The sequence below is a fragment of the Strix uralensis genome, chromosome 15, assembly GCF_047716275.1.
Source record: "Strix uralensis isolate ZFMK-TIS-50842 chromosome 15, bStrUra1, whole genome shotgun sequence".
Taxonomy (NCBI): domain Eukaryota; kingdom Metazoa; phylum Chordata; class Aves; order Strigiformes; family Strigidae; genus Strix; species Strix uralensis.
This window is the reverse complement of record NC_133986.1, coordinates 6,918,440-6,944,436: the sequence shown is the minus strand read 5'-3', so window position 1 is coordinate 6,944,436 and position 25,997 is coordinate 6,918,440. Positions and strand designations below refer to the sequence as shown.

General features: G+C 36.0%; 1 protein-coding gene across 3 annotated transcripts in view; it reads left to right on the top strand.

The window, feature by feature from the left end:
• Nucleotides 1-25,997, top strand: part of ANO3 (anoctamin 3) — a 208,612-nt gene that overhangs the window by 104,598 nt on the left and 78,017 nt on the right. For all 3 annotated transcript variants that reach the window (XM_074884808.1, XM_074884807.1, XM_074884809.1), the window contains exons 2-4: nucleotides 12,181-12,393; nucleotides 13,342-13,413; nucleotides 24,531-24,667. In XM_074884808.1, coding sequence (XP_074740909.1) covers nucleotides 12,181-12,393; nucleotides 13,342-13,413; nucleotides 24,531-24,667 — 422 coding nt within the window. The remainder of the gene's footprint in view (nucleotides 1-12,180; nucleotides 12,394-13,341; nucleotides 13,414-24,530; nucleotides 24,668-25,997) is intronic.

Sequence of the window (25,997 nt, the reverse complement as noted above, 5' to 3'; positions counted from 1 at the left end):
TTTACTTTGATACTGCTCTGTAGTTTGTATGTTTATTCTGGACCATTTAATGAGAGATGTACATACACAAAGGTGAGAATGATGCTTTTCATGTTTGTTACAGCTATTATGATACAGTACTGTCTTACACCAAATTTCATGTTTCCTTCAGTAAATGTTTATGAGTGGTTTACTATTTTCAACCATTAAGGTTGCATTTATACTTGAATTTAAAAACAGATAATTTATTTTACACTGCAGTGCTTTATCCTCTGTCTTGTGTATTCTGTAACCCGCCTGGCCACAAGGAACAACACCATGCTCAGCTTTGAAAGTGCCTGTTACAGAACTCTGCTTTCTGCGAAAGGACCATCCATTCTGCACGGTGCACAAGCCCGTCTTTAGCAATGTACAATGCTTTGAACTTCTACTATATTGTCTGTCCGTGCAAAACTGTCAATTACTGTCTGCTTTGATCTCTCTTCATCTTAATATTTTTGAAAAATGTGAAAATGTTCACAAAGCTTTTTTTTATTTGGCACCAAAAAAATGTTAAACTTGATTTTTTTTTTAACTTACTTGTTTTCAAAGTTTATAATATTTGTATTTTTCCACCATGTCTTTCATTGCACCAGTCCATCTGTCAAGTATGTACTAATCCTCCTCAAAAAATATTTGGGTTTTTTTCTGAGAATACCAGTTTTATGGTTATTCTCAGGTACACTCAGGTATAATTCATAGCAGAATATTATCCCGAAACAAATCTCCTCTGGACTGAATTCAGTTTTTTAATCAGTTTCATTGCACCACTTTTCCCATGGAAATACTGTAAGCTTCAGTCAAGTCATTGTCCTGAGTACCTTCTGCCTAATTGCAGTTCTGAGCTGAAGTTTTGCAGGCATTGGCTATTCAACTGAATATAATCAACCTGCTGGCAGGTTTTCTTTGAGTTGGAATCGTAGGACTGAGAGCTCGGCATTTGTTATAAACTGCGACTAGGTCTGTCTCTGTAACTGAAATCTGGGGGGGGGGGGGGGGGGGGAGTTTTTCCAGATCTGACTGAAAACATGTAGACATTGCTTATGACTGAAAATATCATGAGCAAAATAAGCGACTTTTTTTTTTTTTTTTTTTAATTTGGTAAATGCCTAAGCACTGTTGAGGGCAAGACCTGAGGCAGCACCGTGCACCTGGTTTATATGTAATTAGCCAACCATTCCTAATTTTGGACCAGTTTCTGGAACTGAAATACAAGTTGAAGTAATCTGCAGGTTATTCAAATGTCTTACAGAAATAAGTCCAGATAGATTTGTGCCAAAGTCTGATGATTATTGTGTTTTTACTACTCTCCTGAATGAGCAATTGCTTTTAACCCTGTTTGCTCTGCACAATGCATTATCCTTTTTACCAAAGGCGTATCTCATACAGGTGTTGTATATTGTTCTGCAAAGATTATCTGCAGAAAGCTGAGCAAAAGCAGAACTCTGTAATCATACTCCTGTTGACTTTTTAGTTAAGTACACAAAATAACATGGCTTGGTAATATACTATGCCTTTTGTTTTACCTGAACACCTTTATTGTTGCATCAGTTATAATCTGAATTAGGTCATAGGACTCTTCTTCTAACTTCTTGATTTCTGATCTGACCAACCGTGACAGAATACAGAACATGAATAAAGACGTTTCACAGTTCATCTGTCTCATAAAGGAGCCAGTCGCTATCAGACCTTTCATCTTCTGAGGGGAAAAGGGAATGGAGCTGCTTGGATATGCAGGTGAAACAAAGCACCAGCATCTTTAGTTTTATGCCTACTTGGGCTGTTCACTCCAGTTATTTGCTATCCAAACAAAAGAGCAAACAAATATTATAACCTGGCTCAAAACCCTTGATACTTATTCATTTTATGCTTGGTGCATTTAAGCCCTGTCTTGCTCTATTAAAAGGCAATAATGCACTTTTTTCCTTTTCTGTAACCTCATTATGTTATTGCTAAATCTACTCAATTGTACCTGTGCCGGTCTCCTGAGGCTGCTGTGAGAAAGCATTTTCTGAAGTATTCTAAGACTGAGGCCCGGGGAACAGGCTACTTTGCTGAGGACATACAGCCTTTCAGAGATCTTGTATGTTATTGGGTTTGAGGAAGAAAATAGAATATTCTGTTGGATTTCTAATGTTTTTTTCACAGATATGTTTATAACAACTTTGGAGATGTTCCAGACTAGTCAGCAGCCTTCTGAAGCCTTTTAATTCCCATGTTCAATTAAGCACAAAAATATTTTGCTTTATTTGCATGCAAGTATTATTGATTAGTCAGGCACCAACTTCATTCTGTTAAAATGAAAGTTTAAATTAGGAAAGACCAGATATTCATGGAGATAAACTTTATAAAAGATGTTATATAAAGCTTTAGAATGAAATCACTATTTAAAGCCAGTTACTTTTCTTAACTCTGCTTTTAATGGCAAGTAGACCCTCTTGGCAAAGAAGTCCAATCTGTTTGTCTGAGCTCTTACTCACTTTAAAACTGTATTTCTCCCACATCTGTCAGGAAAGATCAAACGTTTTGGCCATTATCTGCAAATTAGATGCTTAAAAATTCTTTAAGTACATCTCACTAACAGGTAATTTGAGGAAAGTTTATAATTTTGTTTGTAATAGTGATCATGAGGCAGTCAAAGTTTTGTACAAAATGAACATTATTCTGTAATGTGTTAAATTTGGTATGAGTCCTGCCTTACTGATGCAGTATTAAAACCAAGATTTTGTATTTAACTTGAATACAATTTTTGTAGACAAAAAAAAAAAAAATCCATTTTTTTGTTTCCATTTTGACACTCTTCAAAATCCTTTAACAAAAATCTGTTTCAGTAACATAATTTCCTTGTGGAGAAAATGAAATCTTGAAGCAGTTCTCAATCGGTTATAAAGAAAGAATAGATTTGGGGACTGTATTAGATAAAAGGTGCGGATGTGAAAAAACTTCTATTTTCACAAGTTAGCTGAATCTTATTGATTCCAAAGTAGGTAATGTGGTTGTACTTAGGTGGGAATACTAACAGTTTTGATGTGTATACATGGTAATTCATACCATACAGGGGCCTAAAAGACTTCAAGTAAGAGCTATTGGGGCCTACTTATGGTTTTCTGTAACAGAAGCCTTCATTTTTTCCTAATTCTGTGAACATAAGGTATAACAGGATTGCTTAGAGATTTCATGAAATAAATGTCTTTATTCTCCCCCAAAACCATTTTCTAATCATGTTTTAATACAATGACCCTTAAGTATTGGCATCTTATTGGCTTCTTCTAGACATCTTGCAATTTGAGACAACTTTTCTACATTTTGTAGAGCTATACTCTCAAATCACAAATGAAAACATACTTATACTTGCTTTTTCAATTCTTTCCTCCTGTGAGTCAGTTACATGATTTTTATCAAGGTAAAGCTGTTTAAAGGAATAGACCTCATTTTAATTGTACAGCTGGTCATTACAGGAATTATCCTGATAGGTGCCATGTGGGAGCAAGACCAATCTCCTGCTATATTTAGGAGGAGAGGCTTGTGCAGCTTGCAAGCAATTCTTTAATTCGGGCTGTTGAATTTCCTGCTGCTTCCACAAGGCCTTTGCTTCACTGGCCTGAGTGCAAGAAGTATATAATGGAGAAAACATAATTTCTCATTCTCTGTGAAAATGCCATAGTAGGTCTGTGCTTGGGGGTTTTTTGCTTGTTGTTTGGTACGGTTATGAGAAGAATAAGGCCATGACAGTTTGAAAAAAGTTTGCAATCAAAGTTGAAGAAACAGAGGATCCTGTTTGCACACATAACTTAAATGGAAAGAATGTCTTCAATATTCTGTAAATCCTTTGGTTTTGTTGCACTATTGGTTTGCTTCCCTGGCACAAAGGGAAAATGCCTACATGAAGATGATGTCACTAGCGAGTAAAGAGATTTCCATATTAATGGGGACATCAAATGCTAACCCAAACATGTATATAAAACTTAAAAATAATAAAGCAGTTATTCATGAGTTTTCAGTGGAGTGCTCTCAGGATCACGTTTAACCCCAGCTGGTATTTTTAGTAGTGACCTGGAAGTATATGTACAATCATCACGGCAGTATCATGCAGAGGTCATGAGGACGGAATCTCTTACTAAATTGAGCGCTGACCAACAATAAGCATATCAGTACAGAAGTTGGAGACTTGTCCTGAGAAACAATGTCTCAGAAAGGGATTTTTATTTTTGCAAGGGGCAGCTATTTAGAAAAGACAGACACTGTCCATGGAAGGCCAATAGCCAAAAAGGGCTAATGTGACTTTTAAGCCTTTGTGTTTGTTGCTGTTACAGTGCTGTTGGAAAGTTGAGTGCTGCTCTATTGTGGAGTCAAGAAAAAGCAGCTGAAATATTGATAGGGTTCCATTAAGCCTTCCTTATAGTGCTATACTGAAGTAGTTCTTTCTAAATAGCTCATCAAAAAAATAAATTTAAAAAAAGGTGATCTGGTATCAAAATCTATGGCTATCTAAATAAGTGAAGTAATATCTTTCTATTTTTTCATCTAATGGATAATGTACTATAAAATAAGAAATTAGAAACTTTGCACAAAATGTTGACACAATTTACAACATCTATGGGGAAAAATTCCATTTCTAAAAACTGTTATACCAGGATTCAGTGTTTTTAAAATAATCACTAATTGAACTAACCATATTCTTTTTAAGTTCTCTTGTATGTGTTTTCTTTGGAGAACTGTCAAATAATCCTATCAGTTCCTTTCCCTTTCATTAGCAATGCTTCTGGATTAAGGTTTATTTCTCACATGTCTACCTTAAGAGGAAAAAAAAGCTAGCATGAGTACAGACATTTACAATTTACTTAATTGTTTATGTTCCTCTTTTCACAATATTTACAACTGCAAAATGTTGAAGTAAAATCATGGCATTTAATGGAAGCAATCTTCAAAGGCATGATTGATGAGATCATTAAACCTCATATTATTTCATAAACACTTTCATAAATCAATGTTATTTGTGTAGTGGGATGAAATTGAAAAATACCATCACAATGACTTACTATCATTCAGTGTGTATTTCTTGGCTAGCCTAGGAGTTATACTCATCCAAGCAGATACATTTGAAACATTTAGTAGGAGTAATGTTGGACTCGATCTACAGTTGGATTTGATGATCTTAAAGGTCTTTTCCAATTTAAATGATTCTGTGATTCTGTGTTGACCTGTTTACTTCATAATGGAAAAGTTGGTTAAGGTGATCTGAAAAAATACCTTTAGAAAACTGGAATTCATAAGATTTCATGATGTACTGATAGTATTGAAGAGAAATACGATTCATTCTTGAAGGCTGTTTTCTCCCATGTTTAGTGTGTGTCTTTTTTTTTCCTCTCAAGAAAAGGATTGGTTAAGTTTCTCCACTTTTGATGAGTCCTTTTAAGTGTGTTTGTTAATGCAATAAGAATACTTGATGCTGAGTTTTTTTTTTTTTTCCTGTAAGAATATAAAACAAAGTCAGAGATTATCCAGTTTGAGTCTACCTTTTATATAAAAGAGGAGAGTATGGGTACATTCCTGACTTACTCAGATACGGGTCTAATATGTGAAACTGAATACCCTTTGTATTTGTTGAGGTATTACAAATAGATAAGAAAACCTCTGCTGTTACTGAAATAATGCATTATTTCTTCATTAAGTATCTTTTGGTTATGCTTTCTCAGAATTTAATAGCGTGTTTTTGTCCTATATTAAGTTTTCTTTTGTAGATTGCAGCTGCCAATCACAGTAAGCTTATTCTTTAGCAGTACCTGTTATATCCATTGAGTATTGAGAACTAAATGCTCTTCAGAATTGAGCTGTTTTATACTTGATAATACTGTAGAAATATGTTTTCACATTAAACTTAAATGTCATGAAAACCATTGCAAGCTTTTCTTCATATTTTATGTGATTAAAGATTCTAAATATGATGATGCTGTTGTCAGAAACATTTGAGATTTATCAGGTTCTCAGTCTGTTTAATGTGTTTTATGAAAGACATTTCATTTTAATTAGTGGTGTACGGTATGTGAAGCTAAAGGCTTTACAGAAGTTTTCTTACAATTAAGAAGGTATTTTTATCAAGCAAACTTGTGTTGACATGAGCAGTTTGCAAGATCTTGGTGTTGTTGATATTGATTGTGGATATTATATAGCATAGCGCTATAAAGCTGATGATATTGATTTGATTTATGTAGTAGCTACTCCTTTTTTTACACTGAGGTTTGTGCTGGATTAAATGGACAGTAGTTACTGGGCTGTTCTCTTTGAAATTAGCACTGGTCCAGCCTTGTTAAGAGCACTTCCAGCACTGGATTAACACTGTATATGGACTAGCTGTCAAACTTTCCTCATCTAAAGTTAGGAACAAATGAAATGCTTTTTTTTTTTTTTTTTCCCTTAGTGGTAAAGCAGTGATTGTCTGTATCTGTATTTCACAGAATGAGACATAGGAGAATTTTTCCTTTATGTTTCTAATGGCCAAAACCTCGAGGCATCTGAGAGCTGGCTTCGTTTAGAATCTTTTTAGATTGGCATAATTTTAAGCATGCGTTGAATTGTGCATACTGATTTAACAATCTGAAAAGCTCATAATACTTGAGCTCCATCTTTCCTGCCTGCTTTGCCAGGAAGCTAGGAGAAGATGTAGTACAGCTGGCTATTCTGGCTTTGAGCCATGTAGGGATTTGCCTACATAACAGGAATTCCCTGCTTCCCCTCAGAAAGAACACTTTCCAAGGCAGAAGTGCTAAAAAGAAGGCAGGATCTCATAAAACCATAAACTTTAACCACCTTTTTCTCCAACGTGAGAAATTTCTATACTCATGCTGTACTCATTTCCATACTCGAACTAAGTGCCAGAGGAGTATTTTGTAGGAAAAGAACCAATAAATGCAGTTCAAATAGAAAAACAAGTGTATTCTTTTTTGCTAAGTGTAAACACGTGTTTTATTGCAGATCTGAATATCCCTGAACAAGCAAGGTCTGTGTAGCAAAAATCTAGTTGGAAAGGTACAGATTCTAGAAAACACCCCTATGGAGAAGAGAGGAAGGAATAAAAATAATTTCAGTAAATCAATTTAGTGACCCAGTTGATGATGTCAACCGCAAGCCGTTTGTGTGCCAGAGCTGGGTAAGCATTGGCATGCAACAGCAAATGCCACCAAAACTAGCATATCACAGAACTGGACTCTGACGCATTAGCAGAGAATGAATTAACTTGTTAAATTTGATTCATGAAGGTAGATCATACTACTAGCATAACAGCGAATGCGCTCTGAGGTTACTTTGCTGTGACTCACTTTCTGCAAGCAGAAGCATCATGGTGTTAAGGAATCTGTTTGAAATGACACAGAGGAATATACAGTGAGAGAGAGCAAAAGGGAGTAATCATCTTTTAAAATGAGAATTATACTCTTTTTTTTTTATATGTATCACTTCAATTGTTGTTAAAATTGAATGACAGCATGTGTTATTTGCATTACCATAAATTTCTTTGATAATAAAGTGATTCATCTTGTTATACACAGTGACTCCAATACAGATGCAAGAAACATTCTTTTTTGGTAACATTAATAATTATGTGGTAGGCTCCATAATTACTGACAGCATATCACTGCTTAAGAAATTGATCATTGAAGCCATCCAGAACGATTACGAAATACATCTTTTTATAATTTATTCTATATTACCCGTTGCTCTGTCTAACTGCTGTGGACTTTGGTGTAATAAAAATATCCATTTAGGAAGAGCTACAAAGAATACTTCTCACAAACCTTGCAAGTAGCCTAGCAGACACATTAGGTAGCATTGCTCTGCACCGAACACAGCACAGTCGGTGCTACAGCCCAGCGCCACTGCGTGCTTCGCTGGCACAGAGCATCCATTTCAGAATCATTAAGAAGCAGAGTCCTTTCTGCTCATACCTATTTGAAGAGCTGTGGCACCTTCTGAGACAGCAGAAGCTTGCCTCTGTCTACCTTAATCTCCTATTAAATTAATACTTGTCTGACCAAGAACAGTTATGCTGTGCTGCAGATCTGGAAGAATTGTTCTCAATGGACTGCTGAAGTTTTGCATTTCTTGACAGGGCAAGGCTTACATTGAAGCAAAGCATGTTCTGTGAGCTTGGGGAAGTTTTTAAATGAAAGGCCTTTTTAAACCTTAGCTGTTATAGTTAAATATGAGGGGTATCCTGCTAATCAAAGGACCTTTTTTTGTGGATGTTGAGATTTAGATGAGAGAGATTTGCTGAGTGTGACATCCTTCTTCGCGTGGCACAGATTTTAATGGGGAAAATTCCTTCGAAGTTCATGGCACTCCAAGCAGCAGAAATGTTTAGATTACTTTCTAGCACAGAGAGAGGTAATATATATCACTAAGAGACTAAGATTTATAAGAACACGCTGTAGAGTAAATTGTGCTGTCAAGCAGGGAAATAGTGCAGTAAAACAGACTCTCTACACTAATATTCTGAGGATCTTTGACACGGTGTACAGCAATCACAGAAGATCTGCTGATCCTGTACAGACAGGAGGCTTTAGCGCTCTATAGCAAATGCCATGTTTTTAATTTTCTTTGACATTGAAAGCATAGATATTTTGTGGGGTTTTCTTCCTGTTTTGGTAGAGGTGAATATTAATGTGTATTTGTAATCTTCATTTATGTGAATATCCTTGTTCATGAAGATTTCCCAGATATTTTGGGGACTATGTTTTTTTCCTCTGTGATGTGTTTTCATATAGCTGTCTTTGACAGAAAAGGCAGCACTCTCGGAGGTCATGTTGTGTTGTTCTTGGTGGAACAACTTGATGCATTTGAACAAGACAGTAGCAAAAATTTCTGGCATTAACTTCTGAATGTATCTACTGGGTCTGGCTAGGATGGAGTTAGCTTTCTTCATAGCAGCCTGTACGGTGCTGTGTTTTGGATCTGTGACTAAAACAGTGTTGCTAACACCTCAGTGTTTTGGTTATTGCTGAGCAGTGCTTGTGCAGCATCATGGCTGCCTCTTTTTCCCTGTTATGCTCTGTAGAGAGCAGGCTGGAGGTGGGCAAGAGGCTGGGAGGGGACACAGCCAGGACAGCTGACCCCAGCTGACTGGAGGGACATCCCATGCCGTAGACCATCACACTCTGCAATAAAATCTGAGGGGTAGGGAGGTAGTCATTGCTCGAAGACCAGCTGGGCATCAGACTGCTTGTGGGAGGTAGTGTGTGACTGCCACTGCATCGTTGTTTTGTTTTAGTTTTTCTGTTTTTTCCTTCACTTACTAAACTATCTATATCAGCTGATGAGCTTTCTCACTCTTGCTCTTCCCATTCTCTCTTACCAGCCCACTGGGGGGGGGTCAGCAAGTGGTGCTTAGCTGGTGGCCAAGGTCAACACACCCCAACGTACAATGCATTTCTTTAAAAATGTGTTGCTAATTTTTGAAAACAATTTAAAGCTTTATGAAAAATTAAGAATTCCTATGAATCATGCAACTAGCTACTGAATTAGTGAGGGCAGTATGAAACACTGGCAAATATGTACAAATATGTTTGCTTTTCCTTTAATTTTATTTTTAAGTTGGAACAAGCAATTGCTCAGTGGCAAAGCACAGCTGCCTCTTGTCCTTCATGAGTTCCTTCTGCTCTGCCTGTGGCCTGGCTGCTTGCTCCCTGCTTTACACTGTGGTTCCTAGTCCATACAAACTGCATGTCCCCTGACGTGATGTGGCTCTCTCGGTCCCCAGCTTTCAGGCACGCTCCATCAGTTGCCCAGCTCGTGGGATGCCTCAGTGGTCCAGCGTGTTCTTTCTACCTGACCTGCCGGTTCCTAGGGTACAGTGTGACTGTGAGCAAAAGGGGGAGAGACAAACCCTGTCCATCATGGAGCTGAATACAGTAGATGAGCTCTTTAATGGACTTGGATTTTGCTCAGTCTTGAATTACTAATTTTTTACAAGGATGGTGTGCATCAAGGCCCTAGATTGAGTCAGGTGTATAATAGCAAATGTCTCTTCCATGTAAACTTAGGAAAGCTACCTAATTTCCTTGTATCTCAGTAACAACTATAAGAGTTGGGCTTCTTCAAATGATTGTCCCAACTGTTTTGTTCTAACTGACTTTCTGTTTTTTCAGTCATAGGTTTTAATTTCAGTGAAAAAAAAATTTCATATACCCAGTTTTATAGTTTTTGGTTCCTTTTCAGTCTATTAATAGAGAAGTCATATTGTACGTTAGTGTAGTAATAAGAAACAGTTAACAGAGTCTGAAGGTCAGCAACAGCTAAGCAGAGGACTAAAACCCTCTTATTTTTCTCAGAAAAATCTGACTTTGGATATTAATTTTAGTCTTAGTAAAATGTGAAGTTATTTAGGGTCAAGCTTAGATGCATTAATATTTGTTAACTGGAATTGGGGACTGAGGACCTGTGTAGCTGATGGCCTTGTTATGTTTTTGCATTAGAAGGCCTATGTGAGAACAGGGGGAATACTCAAAATAATTGTGGTTTTGTATGCAAAGTGATGAATGTGATGTTTTCCAAGGAAGAAACTTGACTCACATGGGGAAAAATTAATACTAGACTACCTCTCATTAACCTTTGATCAAGCAGGGACAGATAATAGAATCACTTCTTCATTTTGCAATAACATTTTCAATATTGGTGACTGTCTGCAGGTTTACGTGGGGCTCTCATTTTATATTCCTGTTCTTTTATGAAATACCTAGTATTGAGTGTGTGTATTTGTGTGCCATTAAATAGTTTCTGGCCTATATTTTTGTATCTTAGTGTAATTCAGGTAATAGTAATGAGTACACTTTGATAGTGCTGGGTGTAAAAAGGAAAGAATACTATTCTGATGGCATATTGTAGCAATTTCTAAATACTGAGTGATAAGAGTGATAATGTCAACAAAGTTGATGATAATGTGTTATTTGGTGTGTGTTGATGAACAATTCCCTACTGAGACTGGGGACTGCACGCTTCAGACTGGGCAGGAGTGGACTCTGCAGTTGCATCCTGGCAGAAAGCCTTTCAAGTAAAAGAGGCAGAAAATAGGTTCTTTTTTCCCCTTATTTCTTGTCACTATCACATCATCAATTGTACTTTCCTAGACAAATGCACTTGGATTATTTAGTGTTTCCCTGTGAATTTTTAGAAAAAGTAGAAATTTTAGAAATTAGTATTACATTATTACAACTCAGTGTTAACAAGAATCACGGTTAAAATAAGGGAAATTTTGTTGTAGGATTCAGAGCATTAAAAATAAGTTCCATACTTTCAAATAACGGATAATGTTCCTAAAGCCTGATACTGTAAGCGTAAATTTAGTAAATGTAGCCGATCTCTTGTTTGTGGACAGGCAATATAAGCAGTTATTGCATTAAGTTTGGTCTGTCACCAACAAGGAGATACAATGGAGACCATGCTGAATATAAAAAATTTTGAAATACGTTTTGGAAACACGGAGTTGGAGTGTTAAGATGGGAGAAACTCAGAACGGGGAATGAATTTTGCATCATTTTTAAAATGACGCACTGAAAACAGGGATCCCCAAATCACATTTTTCATTTAATTAACAATCTGATTTTTTTCATACATTTTCACTGATACCACACAGTTGACTGATGCATCTGTTTGTATGTAGGCACCTGAACCTAAAGCCGGAAAACCCAGGACTGGCATGTGTCCCAGAAGAAGAGCTAGAAACAGCTAATGGATTCATTAGAACTCACAGCTGCATTTCAAAGGAGAAGGTGTTCATGAATCCTTTAGAAAGCTTGTGAACATGTTTTGTTTGTTTGAGGGGTTTTATTCATTTTTAACACTGAGTTAAAATTTTGTTTAGCAGTCCTAACGTGGATGAGACTAGGTGCTGTTGTTTGCTTCCGAATGGCTGTATGACATATGTACCCCAGGATCATCAGATTTAGAATTCTGTGAATTTGAATTGTGGGATGTCGATGGAAGTGTAGGTGAAGAATTACTGGATTTTGTTCCCAACTCTGTATTCTTCTTTGACCTTAAATAATTTAAACATTTTTATTTAGTAGGAGAGTTGCTGATTAAGTCCATGAATCACCTTGAGTTTTCATAATTAGCTGTCTGTCTTTGTGTAATGTGACAGAGCTTATGTTCTTTATATTTTGGCTTTTTCAGGTATGAATACAAGCAAGAGTGAGACAGTGAAAGATCATCCATTAAAACCCTCCAGAAGATCTATGCCATGCCTAGCCCAGAGCCAAACACATCCTCAGAGTCTGAGCAAGCATTCATCCTTCCTGCAGCCAAATCGTGTGCAGCCACAGCCCCGGCCTCAACCTCTAAGTGCAGGGACATCCACAGCTACAGTGGATGTAGTGTCAGAACGAGGTAGGACATTTTTCTCTTTCAGGAGCTTGTTCCAACACTGGGAAAGGAAGGGATCTACGGGAACATCATTTCAGGTCCTGTGGTGTCTTTAAAGATAATTTTTTTAGCATCTTTAATCAAATTATACGGGCATCTGGTAAACTTTGATTTGTTTAGATATCTACGTTTTGTTGGAGAGACGTTTTTGCACAATACAGCTAGAAGAATCATGGTACCAAGTTCTTGAGTGAATCACTATAATGTTTGAAGTGAGGCTTAAATTACTTTATGTTTTGTTCTTCTGAATTACAAGATTAAGACAAGAAAGTGCCCCTGTATGCTGGAGAAGAGCATCAAAGGTTCCTGTAATCTGTCCTAGGAGAGATGAAAAATAAATATTAGGCTTTTGGCAAGAAATGTCTTTAAGTAAGAACATGTAGAAGCAGATGCATTCATTCATGACTAGCAGAATCAGGGAAGAGCGGTATGGAGAGAATGAGAGAAAAGGGAGAAAATCCCAATGATTTTTAGCTTGTGTTGGAAAAAGGAACTACTTCTGATTTCTATTTTAACAGATAAACATGTCTTAAGAGAGAGACTACTATAGTTGGCGATCCCAGTCACTCTGTGTGTCACCTGTTGCCAACAATTGCCATACACGATTGCCAACTGTGTGTGAACCTTTATAGAATAAATTAACTTTGCTGGCTTCTGCTACTAAATTTTCACAAGTCCTTCCTTAATGTTGATAGGCACTCTAGTAAATTATTTCACCGAGTTAAACTTCCCTCAAGAATAGAGTGAAAGTTTTGATTAAAGTGATCTTGGGGTTTTTCTTCCACCAATGAAAAGTGCTTGTCAAAATTGCAGCCTAGACTTTTTTGTTTGAGTCACTGACAGCTGTAAAAAGTGTATCTTTTGCTTACAAAATGCATGTGAATGCTGATACGAATATTGCATTTATTCCAGCTAAAGTGATGGAGACATTGGAAAACAACTTGCTTAAGCTGTCTAATACAGAATACAGTGATCCATTTTTAGGTAAGTTTGTGTCTGAACTGGACTAATAAAAAATTAATGATTCTTCAATTACAGTTGTAGTATTTAAGTGTGGAAAGGCCATACTTACCCTGAACTGCCAGGTTCTTTGAAAGAGGAGACTGAATGCGACTAAAGAAATATGTGCTGTCATAAATTTCCTGATACTTTCTCACCTTCTAAACAGTAAATAAGGACTGAAGACAGAAATTTATTTTTTTCATATATTCAGTGTAACCTTTTCCCATAACAATCTTTCATAATACAATCACTTGGAAACATGTATTTGAAATTCCTTTGAAATAGTTACTATTATTCAGTAGTTGTTATTCCTGTATAGTCATGTTATTCAGTATTGTCACAGCTGCAGTTATGCTGCTTGATTTTGCTTTAGATATTCACATATTTTCTTCAGATATTCATGTATAAAAAGTGTTACAATCTGGGGGGGGAGTAACGCAAAAATATAGCTATAGTTGGGGCATATTTGTACCTCCATTAATGCCATTTTGATACTTCAATTAAGTCAAAGAAAGTAGGAAAGGAGTTCTTTTTAGAATAATCCCATCCTTGCATCTGAAAATGAGTCTGTATATACACACACGAGTAGTAATTTGCAAGTTTCAAATTAATTAATTTTGAAATTCCCTGGCTGTGTATTAGCCATCTGAAGCACACACAGATAGCGCTGCACCTTGCACAAGTACAGTGAAACATCTTTTTGCTCACAGTCAGTGTAGCATCAAACTAGAAATTGTATCTTCATGCTGAAGGAAAGAGATCTGCTTTCAGAAAGCTATTTCTGCTAACCTCTCACATGATTTAGCATTGATTTTTTCTTGATGCCCAAAATATATAAGAGGCTCTTCAAGGTCTCCTAAAGAGGTAGCTACTGGAAATGTGAATGAAATTATTACTTTCTCCAAAACAAAATCAAAATGTTCCAAAATCATGACACAGAACAAAAATTGAAATGAAGGTTGTGTAAGAACATCATGTGTGTCAGTAAGGTTCCAGTTGAAGCTACTGCACTCTTTTAGTGTAATTGGTTTCTTTGGGTAGGCAAGCACAGGTAGTAGATTATTTCAGTTATAATCTGCTTCAATTTTTTTTTATACCCTGTTCTGTTTTTTACTAACGCATACACATGCTGATATTACTCCATATTTATGTATGGCAGCAGTAATTCTTCATCACAGTAAGTGATGTGCTGTTTTTCATCCATATCACCTCTTTTTAACCTGAAAAGAACCATGTATGGCTCAGTGACTGAGGAAAAGATAGATTGAGTCTCCTCAGCTCAAAATTGTATTACACTTTGGTGTGGATGTTTCTCCTCTTCTGACTACAGCTATGCTCTTTGAAGAGAGAGAAAAATTATTTAAATGGTAGCCCTTTGCTAACTTGATTCATTAATTTGCCCATGTTAATTGAGTTGATCCAAAATTAGATCAATGAAATCTGTGAAGTTATTCTGTATTTACAGAAGTGTTATTGGTTAGGATGTTCAGCTACAAGCAAGAAATGCGGCAGTATTTATAAATAAATCCCTGAAGTCAGTAGTTAGATAAAAATCAGCATTATCAGTGAGGTTCATGAAGTGAAATCAGGGACAATTAAAGGTGCATTTAAAAAAAAGTCCTTTCTGTAAGCCTTCAAAATACAGTTCATTTGCACCTGAGTATCATCTTTATGTGGGTAAGAATTTGTCTCCAAGATGAAAATTTTTTATTTTATCCTGAATCTGGGTGAGGGAGGGGGGGAAGGGGGGGGCGAAGGAATACTGCTGCTTGACTTCTAATCACCAAATAGATTAAAACGATGCAGCACTGCTGCGTGCTTTAGTCGGTATTCTGCCACTTTGATGGAGGTTGCAAAATAGCCTGATTAATGGGTATCATCTTCTTAGTGAACCTATTCAAACTGCTCTCTTGAGAACATGAAAGAATGCTGAATTAAGTGAATGTGGTGAATTTTTAATTAGGCGGCATCATGGAACTGTACATAAAATAGGCCAAATGACTTTCTCCTCTTCCAGAATTGTGTCCGTAGACAAACTATCTTCTTGTGAGAAGAGGATTAACAGGCATCAGATAAAAGACTTCAGTGGAAAAGGTTCTCTTTTTATTTCAGTAGACTATAGATGAGGCCATAGATCTGTAGTTAGTGACGTTGGTAGATTTGTAAACTAAGAAGATAATGTATTACACCTTTGTTACTGCTAACACAGACAAACGGGATCAAGGACATGATGGATTTACATTCTTTTTCATCTGTCAGGTTTGGGTGGCAAGTAGTGTTTTTAGAGGAATCAGTAAATTCAAGCAGAGTAATAGGCACTGAGCTTCGGTAACATGTAACGTGAGCGATGAGGTTTCAGATGCACTGGAATGCTCAGCGCTTAGCCAGAGCTTCGTGGAAATTCCCGCCCAGTGAAGGTTATGATCAGGCCCTTCAGATCTTACCTAGGTGGAAATTACCTATTGCTTGGATCTGGACACTGCATTTTTCAAATCATGGTTGTAGAATTTGGTGTTAGTCCAGAGCAAAATCATGTTATTCTTTTGATTCCTTGAAGAAGCATATTCTTTTCCTATATGTTTGCATTACAGAAGAGTATAAAGTTCTGGTTTAAGTGACCTTTGTCACTTGTGACTTGAGTTCACAAAAGATAAAACTAAGATCAGAGCTCCCAGTTCATCAAAGAACATTAATCCCTTCATCTCCACTGCAGCCTCTTCTAGGATCTCTACTCATCAAATGAGTGAGATTCCTGCTTTTTGTCTGTTCAGAAAATGACTTTTTGCCTAAGAACTTCTCCAAGAGACCAATATGTCTGCTAACTAATATAATGCAGTTAGTGATTACAGTGAATTTATTCTCAACAACAAGACACACTGATTTTTGTCAACTCCTTTAGCTGCAAGTAGCTAGTCAAATCCTATAACCACACACACGGGGGAATTTTCTGTATAAGCTTTTTGATAAGAACATACCAATTTGTCAAGACTTCTTCAGAAATGTTTTCGCAAGGTTAGAAGAGGGTAGGGTTTCTCACAATAGCAGAGATCACCACAGAGCAACTGGTACCCTGCTGCTGAAGCTGTGTATCAGGGAATTGGGAGACTGAGCTTCCAGTTACTGAATTGTACAGGAAACTCCAACTTCGTAACATTGAGTTACAGGCTGTCTTGAGATAATACTTGAATTTTTTCCTCAAAGATGCCTAAGGTTTTTGTTTTATTTTGAAATGTGAAGACTTCAGACCAACTTTTATAAAGGCAATAGAAGTATTTACTGGGTAGGTATATAATCTTTGATGCCAGACACAGGAGAGATGCTTATGTGAGATGGCAGAGATGGTCAGGCTAAACCTCAGTGTGGTATTTTAGGTAAGAAGAGCAGTATACCCGTGATACAGGACTTAGCTGGACTGCTCTCCCATGTTGATACGATAGTCACAAATACTGAAAAGGTGTAGATTTACTAAACAGGAAAAATCTCTTCCATACTTTTTTTAGAATTGGGTGTCAAGATCTTATCAAGAAAATATATGTGTTGTGTTTGTAGATACATGTAAATTTGTGTTATACAAGACTCTGGACATTGAACTCATTGCTGTAACAATATAATTCCAGTGTCATCCTTTTTTAATACATTTGAAAGTCACACCAATGACACTCAGATATTTGACAGTCATTCTCTCAACATCATACTTTTTTTTCAAAGTCTTCTGTCTGTGGATACTTGCTTAAAAAAAATGTAGTGTATATTTATATTCCATTCTGTTTTTACTGTGCTTTGTTTTTCTTCTGAAAGACATGCTCAGTAATTACTTTGATTGTGCCAGCTGGATTTAAATTACATAGCTTTAACTTCAATTACTGTATTTCTGGATTTACTGCAGCTACTGATAATAGCTTGTGGCTCTAGTTGGAGCTGGAAAAAGTAAGTGGGGCATAGTTAGTTCTCTAGTAGCTACATAGTAACTACATACAGAAAGTCACATTAATAAAAATCTGGTTTCCTCTAGAACTTTTTTTCAGGTTCTAAAAACATAACAGATTTGCAGACACATTAAGGTAAACTAATGAGTGAGTTAATCCAGGAGCTGCTCCACTGGTGTGGCAGTATATCTGTGCACATGCATGTATAAAGAAACAGTAAATTTTAAAAATAATGCTTTTCTTTTTCCTTAAAGACTATCATATACATAAAGGGAAATTACATTGTCTTTGAATGATCACGAATTCGGCTATCTTTTCTAAAAGAAATCTGACTGTAAACAATTTTAATGAAGGCCATTTGCACTAGAATTCCATCACCACAAACAACAGAAAAATCCTCTTCAGTAATCTCTGTTAAAATTATAGGAGGTGGTTACTACATACTTTTTTTGAGTTTTCAGTGTGTTTTAGAAAACAGTTGACTAAGTTTTAAGAGAATTTAACAGTTTGTTATTGTTGAACTGAAAATTAAGTACTCTTGAGTTAAGATCAAAGGACTTTACATGATTTGCGGGAGAATTTGTTTTACTTTATTTCAGTAATAACTTCCTTTCTCTAAGAGGAATAACTTTTTCCTTGCCATAACGGAGATAAATGCTCTCTTCTAATGCATGGTACTGGTGAAAAAGAATCGTGTAAGGGGCAAAGGCTCACAAAACCAGTAAATAATATTCCACTGAATGGTCTGATCTTTTCTCAAATTGTCCTTTGGGTTTAGCAAAAGGAATAGAAGGACAGTGGCAGTATTTGGACTGATGTTTTTCCATTTGCTAGGTCCCTTTCAGTTGTTAAAATTACTGTCATTAATGTTGCCAGATTTGACTATTTTTTTGTAAAACATTGTAAACCAGATTTACAAAAGGGATTTCTTATTACAATACAGATTCATGCCTTTAAAAATCCAGTTTATGACATACACAGCTAAGGTGTCAAGATGTTCAGGAGTTAGGCCATATTGGGAATCAAGTTAGACTAGGAGAAAGACTTGTGAATCTGATAGTCTGCTTCTTAACTTAAAAATCCAGTTTGGTCATTTGAACACAAATAAGCATATAAGTATCTTTTCTGCAGATCCTACCTTCAGAAATGGTAGAGGATCATCAGAGGATCAGCCCTCCAATGTTAGGCTGAAATACTTCATTTCAAATAATATGTAAAAAATGAGTAATGAATAATATAAACAATAGAAATTGGCATTCAGGGTTTAGATGTAATGAGTATCTAATTTTAAGTTATTTGGCAAATAAAACCGAGTAGCAAATAAAACAACCCTAATTAATATATTATTTTTTCAATTCTGTTTTTTTTCTGAATTAGGTTAATTATGAGGGATCTATGCAGAGTAACTCATCTTCCTTAGCATGACATGAAATCCTTCCTAGATAGGGACTTGATCATGAATGATGGAATTCATAATTTTGCCGTAATGGTTACCTTGTGTTCTGAATGTATCCTGAATTCAACTACTACAAAGCTTATATATATAAGAAACTCCTTTATTGATGTGCCATGGTGCAGTGTAGTGAACTGAGAAATGAAGACCTGAACCAAATTAACAATCCAACAAAGTATTGCAATAACTGCATGATAAAAACTTCTTTTAGTGCTCTATTATAGAAGTTCTTGTATGTGATTTTTGTTTAAGTGATGTTATGATAAACCAAAATGGACAGAATAACCTGTGCAATACATAAAATGTTTACAAGAAAGGAGGGAGTGAAATATCATGGAGGATATGACTCAAGAAAACCAGGTCCGACTTCTGCTTCAACAGAAACATGATGTTTCCATTGTGACTTTTAGAATAACTTTTTCAGAAGTTCGTGGTCCTTAAGTAATGCCTGCATAGGTAAGGGCTATCACATCTATTCTGACTGTGTTGTGAGATGGTGGAAAAGCTGCATTAGGACAGTTTTTCCTGTATGTGGTGTGTGAGGGATTTGTCCAGCTCCCATACTAGAGCTGGTTCATTCCTGGAGAGGTGGCAGCAAGCATGAAGAAGCTGTGTGATCTGTTATGAGCATAGTTCTTGCTGAAACATAAGAAGGATTAGTCTTTGGACTTAATATCGAGGTTCAAAATATTGAAGTACTGTAGGCATTTAATCTGCCTGTACCAATTCTGTCCACAATCTTATCTCCACCAAACAGTAAAAATGCCTGCCTGACTCCCTTGTTAAAAATGAGAAATATTCTGTGTAATGGCTACCACTGGCTGAAAGCTCATAAGAAATTGTACATTAAGAAAAGCCTGTGCTTGTCTGTTACGGTAGTTTTCAATATCTAAATACACATACACAGGTAGCTGAAAAATCTTCTATGTTACATATATAATACAGTATTCCAGGTACACAGCAGAATAAAATAAGAAGACCTAAATCCATCACAATTCCACTTATCCAGGTGTCTAGTAATAGTCTTCTCCAGGTTATTTGTTGTTTCTAGGACTGAAATTAGGACAAAAGGGGATTAATTTCTTGACCAATAATCTCATTCTTACTAAAGCTTTGCTTGTATAAAGGCTTAAAGGATTGAGTCAAGTCATCATTCAAAGTTTCTGAAACTATTTAGGAATAATTTTTATATTATTTATCCTTTCCATAACTATGCCATATTTCAGTTGAAAAACATTTGCTATCCTATACTACAGTTATCTCAAATATATTGGTGGATTGCATGTTACAGAAAAACTGGGACAGGTGCTTTTTATCCTCTGTCATAAAACTAAATGCATTCTTAGCCCTGCAGAAAAATATGGTAGAAAGAAAGGTAGCCAAGCAGTTAAGGCAACCCAAAAATGAAGAGGCAGTCCAAAGCACGGCAATACTCTAGCTACTAAGAAAATTTAACTCTATTCCAGCTGAAACCAGAACAAGTGTAGACCTACAAATCAATTTCTAAACTAAATGCTGCTTCATTGTTAGGTAAAAGACTCCCAGAAATGAAGGTCTCTCCAACATTTTATCCTATAAGTGCCCTGGGGGCAAATTATACTGTCATGCATCAAGCATAGCAAAACTATATTTCAGGAAGTGTCGATAGGTTTTTGTGATGTATGAAGACTGAAGTTATCATGCCTCAGTATTACAAGATAGCAAAACAAACAAACTACTAGGATGAAGATATCTGTTATCTGCTTGATTAAAGCTTGAATCTTTTTTAAATCACTTTATACACTTGACTGTGTATCCAGGGTGACAGTACACATCACTTAGATGTTCTGGTATGCTAACAGTTATATGGGTGCATCTGCTTTAAATATGTACCTGATTATAGAAGTCCTTGACTTACTGAATTGAGTACTGAAATTTCCATGGACTTCATTGAAATACAATTTTGTCTCTGCCTCTAGATTTAGAAGCTGTCACTCACCCTTTCCTCTGATTTAATATCTTCATCTTTATTTAAAATTCAGCATTTTTATTTCTATCTTATTTTTGCAGTATTAGCGAAAGTTAAACAGTTTAATACAGAAACCTTCCTTTTCTGACTTGAAGTCATAATAGCACATGAATTTTCCTTTCGTTATATTTTCTCTCCCCTGTCCAGTTGAGGTGGGAACTGATAGAGTGGCTTTGGTGGGCACTCTAGATCTCCTACTTTAATGTAGGAGAGCTGTTTTTAGCCACGAGTCTCCCCAACAGGGCAGAAATTATTTTATGGCTTGGTTTGGTTTGTTTTGGGTTTTTTATTTGATCTTGCAGTAAAGGAGAAATGGAAAAATGCTTCATAAACAATTATTACACTGCTTGCCAACTTTGCCATGTTTTTACATTGACCAAAGGTTTTTTTAGACATTTCTGAAAATTACTATTCACTCTAGTACCTTACTGCATTGTAGGTTAATTAAAAGCTAAATACACATCTACTCAACTGATATATTTCAACATATAAACATTGATTGTTGACCATTGTAGAGCAGTATTTTAGTGATTAGACTTACACAGCTGAGAATCTGATCAACTTTTTTTAGCTCTGAAAAGAAGAAAAGTAAAAACTAAAAATGTTTCATAAAAAAATTGAGCACTTGGAAGTCCACTGGTGTTTACAAATGGGACACTCTTGGCTCATGTCTTTCAGATGTGCCCAGCAAAGCACAGGTGGGATGGCATTTCTTAACTGCAGAAGCCATCTTTCTCTTAATTGGTGTAAAAGCCTGAGCTTCTAGAGCAATATGAAGTGGATTTGTTTTTTTTTTTTTCCTATGGCTTCTTGCCTACACCCTCCCCCTCCCAAAGTCAAGCAGGCTAGTTGTGATGGTTGGCATTAGAGCCCATCCAAGAACTACAAGAGCAGGGACAGCTGGCAGTTGTCCTCGACAATAACAACCAAGTGAGTTGTCATAGGCCAGGGAAGGCATGATGGGAAGTAAAAAATGAAGTAAACAGTAGCTTTCCCACAGCACAGAGGGAAAGAGCTTGTGGCAGCCAAGCATTTCTCATGACGTCTTGTGCAGCTGTAGCCAAATAAAGACTCCATGTTTGAATTTAAAGATGGATACTTATAATGCAAGTCAAATAGAAAGACTGTTAGTCCATACCATTGCTTTTGGGGTATATTACATTAACAATACCCTTGGGCAGTACGACTCTATCCATGACATGCAGGAATTCTATCTTGGTTTGGCTTGTGGCAATACCAAATAGCAGTTAAAATGCAAACTTAAATAATAGAGATTGTGGAGGAAAAGATGGCAGAAAATAGTGTTACTTTATGGACAAACATGATGTAAAAATGTCATGAAAGTTTATAAACTGCAGTTGTTCGTGAAAGACTTAAAGAGTTAAATTATTGTGTATTGTTGTATGCACTGGTGACACTAGGAGCAATTAAGCTCAATTTAGGTTGTGTAAGTTTATCTTTAAGGGAATGTAATTTTGGCTTGGTGGATGGTAGAATTACAGAAGAGAAACTTTCTTTTTTAATAGAAGTGGTGGATACCTTACTACAGAAAGAGCACCTGGTCAAAGAGAAATACAAATATATAGTCAATGCCATTAGTGGCAAAGTTTCATTTCTGTTATCTTCTCTCAAGATCTTTTTCTATACCCAACATACTTCATTCTCTAATCTTCAAAAATTCTAAAACTAATCAAAAGAAATTTACAAAAAGTTCAACTTAAGAAACAAAATGAGCCTCCCAAAGCACACACATGGTGAAATTGTTCTTTCTAACCAGTTCTGGTATAGAAATATGATGCAATTCATTTAACTTTTTCTTTGAGTATAATTACTGATATTAAAGATTTTGTATTTGGAGTATTAGGTGTACTCAGAATGTCTAATCCTCTAAAACTTCCCTCATAAAAATAAACTTTTTAATGTAAGTAGTCTTTCTTTCAGCTTAAATGGCCTATCTAGATGCAAGAGTTTAGGTTTCATAGGCCTGTCCCTTCATTTTACTGGCTTCTATTACATGCTTTAATAAAGCTAAGAGCTCGTCACATCTGGGTATGAGTCAAAGATGTTTAAGTACCCTGTTTCCTACTTTGTATACCTACTACTTGAAACCTTCTTCACAGTCCTTTTACTACATTCATTTTTGATGACCAGAGAGTAACGTGTATATTAGGTTGAAACATCGTTTAAAATAAACCAAATCTCTTCAATTTGGTGCTCTGACAATTAAAACAGGTTATTTAGTACATGAAGAAATCCCTTCACAGATTTACTGAGGTTAATATCAATATCAGAAATTACTGAGGGCTCATTTTGTGTAATCATTACGTAAGCAGTTAAATTGCAGAAAAAACATGTCTTGGTAAATGTTCCAGTTTAATATTCCATCTCAGAAATGTTTAGGCTACATGAGATAATTGTGGGTTTGGTTTTTTTTCTGTAGTACTTACTGTGGAGAATTTAACTGAACAACTTGATGAAAAATACTTTGTTGTTGCAGATGATCTCTTATAAATATAAAATTCAGGAAATTCAAGATTGTGGTTCCCACAGCAACCATGACTTGTTTCTTGGCTTCTATTTAGGGTTTAGAATTACTGGGCTAAACGCTGCTCCCAGTTCCCCTGACTTTTCCCATGTTGATGTGAAAGCTGAGATGAGAACTTGGCTCAGGATTTGTGGGTAACTTTTTTGTCTGAGTATGTTTCTATTTCCAATTTGTCCAAGATATGGTTGTGTGGGAATAATTACTCCATCTTTTTAATCTTTAAAATATTTTTTCAAGACTAACCATTTTCAACATTCATTAAAACTTACATAGTTCAATGTTGTACAGAATTATCCCTCATTTTACTTCTGCTGGGTATCTATGGTAAGTATTGTCATTATTTTTTAATGAAGCATGTGCAAGGAAATTAGATGTCTGGAAAAATGTCTCCTTTGTGATAGAGGATGTAGAGTGACTCAGAGACTTGAGTCCTTCTAACTTGCCTACAGTGATGATGCAGGAAGAAATTTAATCTGTGAGAGTGGGTCGTAGTAAGCTTTAAGGAAGGTCCTCAGTCACCTGCAGCTATCTTAGGATACTCAACTAAGTTTTTATAAAAACTTTTGTTGAGCAATTAAAAGCGAAAAGAAAAGGAAAACACTTTCTTCATGGTGTCAACTATCTTCTACCACCATCAGGTATATCTCTTAAAACGTGTTCTGAAGTGGTCACTGCAATACCTTAATATGCAAATCTTCAAATGCTATATCTAATGATGAGCAGCATGTGTGTAGTGGAATCGGGCATTTCAACTGCTTGTTTAAATTTAAAGCATGAGACATACTCTGGTCTCTAGGATGCACCTGCCTATTTGATACCACATTTTGAGTCTCGACAGTTGAGTCAAGCCCAAAAGCATTTGAATATTTGCTTTATATCGCTTTATGGGGTTTTTAAACTACTGTAAAGAATGTTGTGAGCTTTTTTGATTTGAATGGTAATTAAAAAAAGTTCCTATAGGCCTTCTACTAAAAATAGAAGTCACTTCTAGTTTAAGACAAGCATGATAACATTTCAAGTAAAAAACTTTTGCAGGAAGGATAGAATATAAGTTATTGAAAAGTGGATACTTAAAAGGAATATTCAACTGTGGCTGTAACAATACTGTTAGTTTGTCTCTGCTATAACCTAAAATGAGCCCACTGTTTTCTTCTGTTTTTCGTTCAGACATAGGAAAGGAGAAAGACACATACACAGATGATTCAGAACATGGAAATTATGATGCTCGTACAGATCAGTCATTGCTCATTCAAAACAAGCTTACCAGACAGAAAACAGAACCTCGGACTAAATCATCTTTAAAGGTAACAGACACAAAACTTTATTAAATTGTATCGTGTGTCAGAATGTGCTTAAATATTTTTAAAATATAATTTTTAAGGGATTAGATAAATTGCAGCTTAAATAAATAGGCATCTCATGGTAAGAAATGTAGGTGGCTCCCATATTGTAGTTTGACCTATAGAATCAGTGAATGGAATTCTCTGTACCAAAAGCAACCAAAATTATATAGAATCAAGGATTCTAATGGTTTGTATCAACTCATCTAAGAGGCAGTAGCCTTCTTTCAAGCATTTTACATAGCACGGAATTTAGAACATAGGATTCCCAGCATGGATTGGAATTCGTGTCAGCTGTGAGGGCTCAAGAAATTACGAGAATTTAGAAGAACTAAGTTCATGTAGCAAATGATGAGTTGAGAGTGATCTAAAGTGTAGGATTTTCCTTCTAAGCAAAATCCAAGTGGTAGCTAGACACATTGAATGAAAGATAAAATTCACTGCTGTATAGGAGAGTGTAGGAGTATTTCCAGGAACCTCAAGTAAAGCACTGGAAAGCCATCTCACCAGATAAAACAGACACGTTACCTTGCTTAGTAATTACCTAATCACAGTATTCATCACAATGCATTTTCTACAGCAGTTCATCCACTATAATGCCAAAGAATCATGACAGATTTTCAGTTCAAAATATGTATTTTTTTTTTTGTTCCCACTTTGGACTAGGAAACCCTTAATTCTCCTTTCCATTAAGCATAATTGCTTGTAAATGTATGACAAACGACCTAACCTCAAGAAGTTTGGAATAATTTTCTTCTTCAAGCACTCGAAGCAGTGTATTCTGCAGCACAATTTTTTTACCAGCAATTCTCTGATTTTTTTTTTTTTTTTTTTTTTTTTGGTATATAAAGGCATGAATAATCCCATGCTACAAATCTAGAAATGCTTAAATTGCTTTAAGGTTCTGTGTATACTCTTCAGCAGGCCATTATACAGCTCTCTCATCCATTATGCCTATGGCGCTTTGTGATTTTAGCGTTGAATGCATGTTTCACAAGAGTCCTGTCACTGTTGTAAAGCTTGTTCTCTCAGTCACACTGATCATCATTACCACATTAATTCATTACCACAGGATTCTGGAGCACAGGTAGCAGGTTGATGTGATCTCTGAGACTTCGTTTCATGGGATCTTTTTAGAAGAAAACTTCCAGAATAATAGCGAGCTAATAACTTTTAGGTAGGTTTACAGGTAATTGTATTCACAGATCAGAAATCTGTGACATGAAAATGAAATGTAGATAATGACTGAGAAGGATTATACTCCAATCTAAACTGTTGCAATGAGAACTTCTTG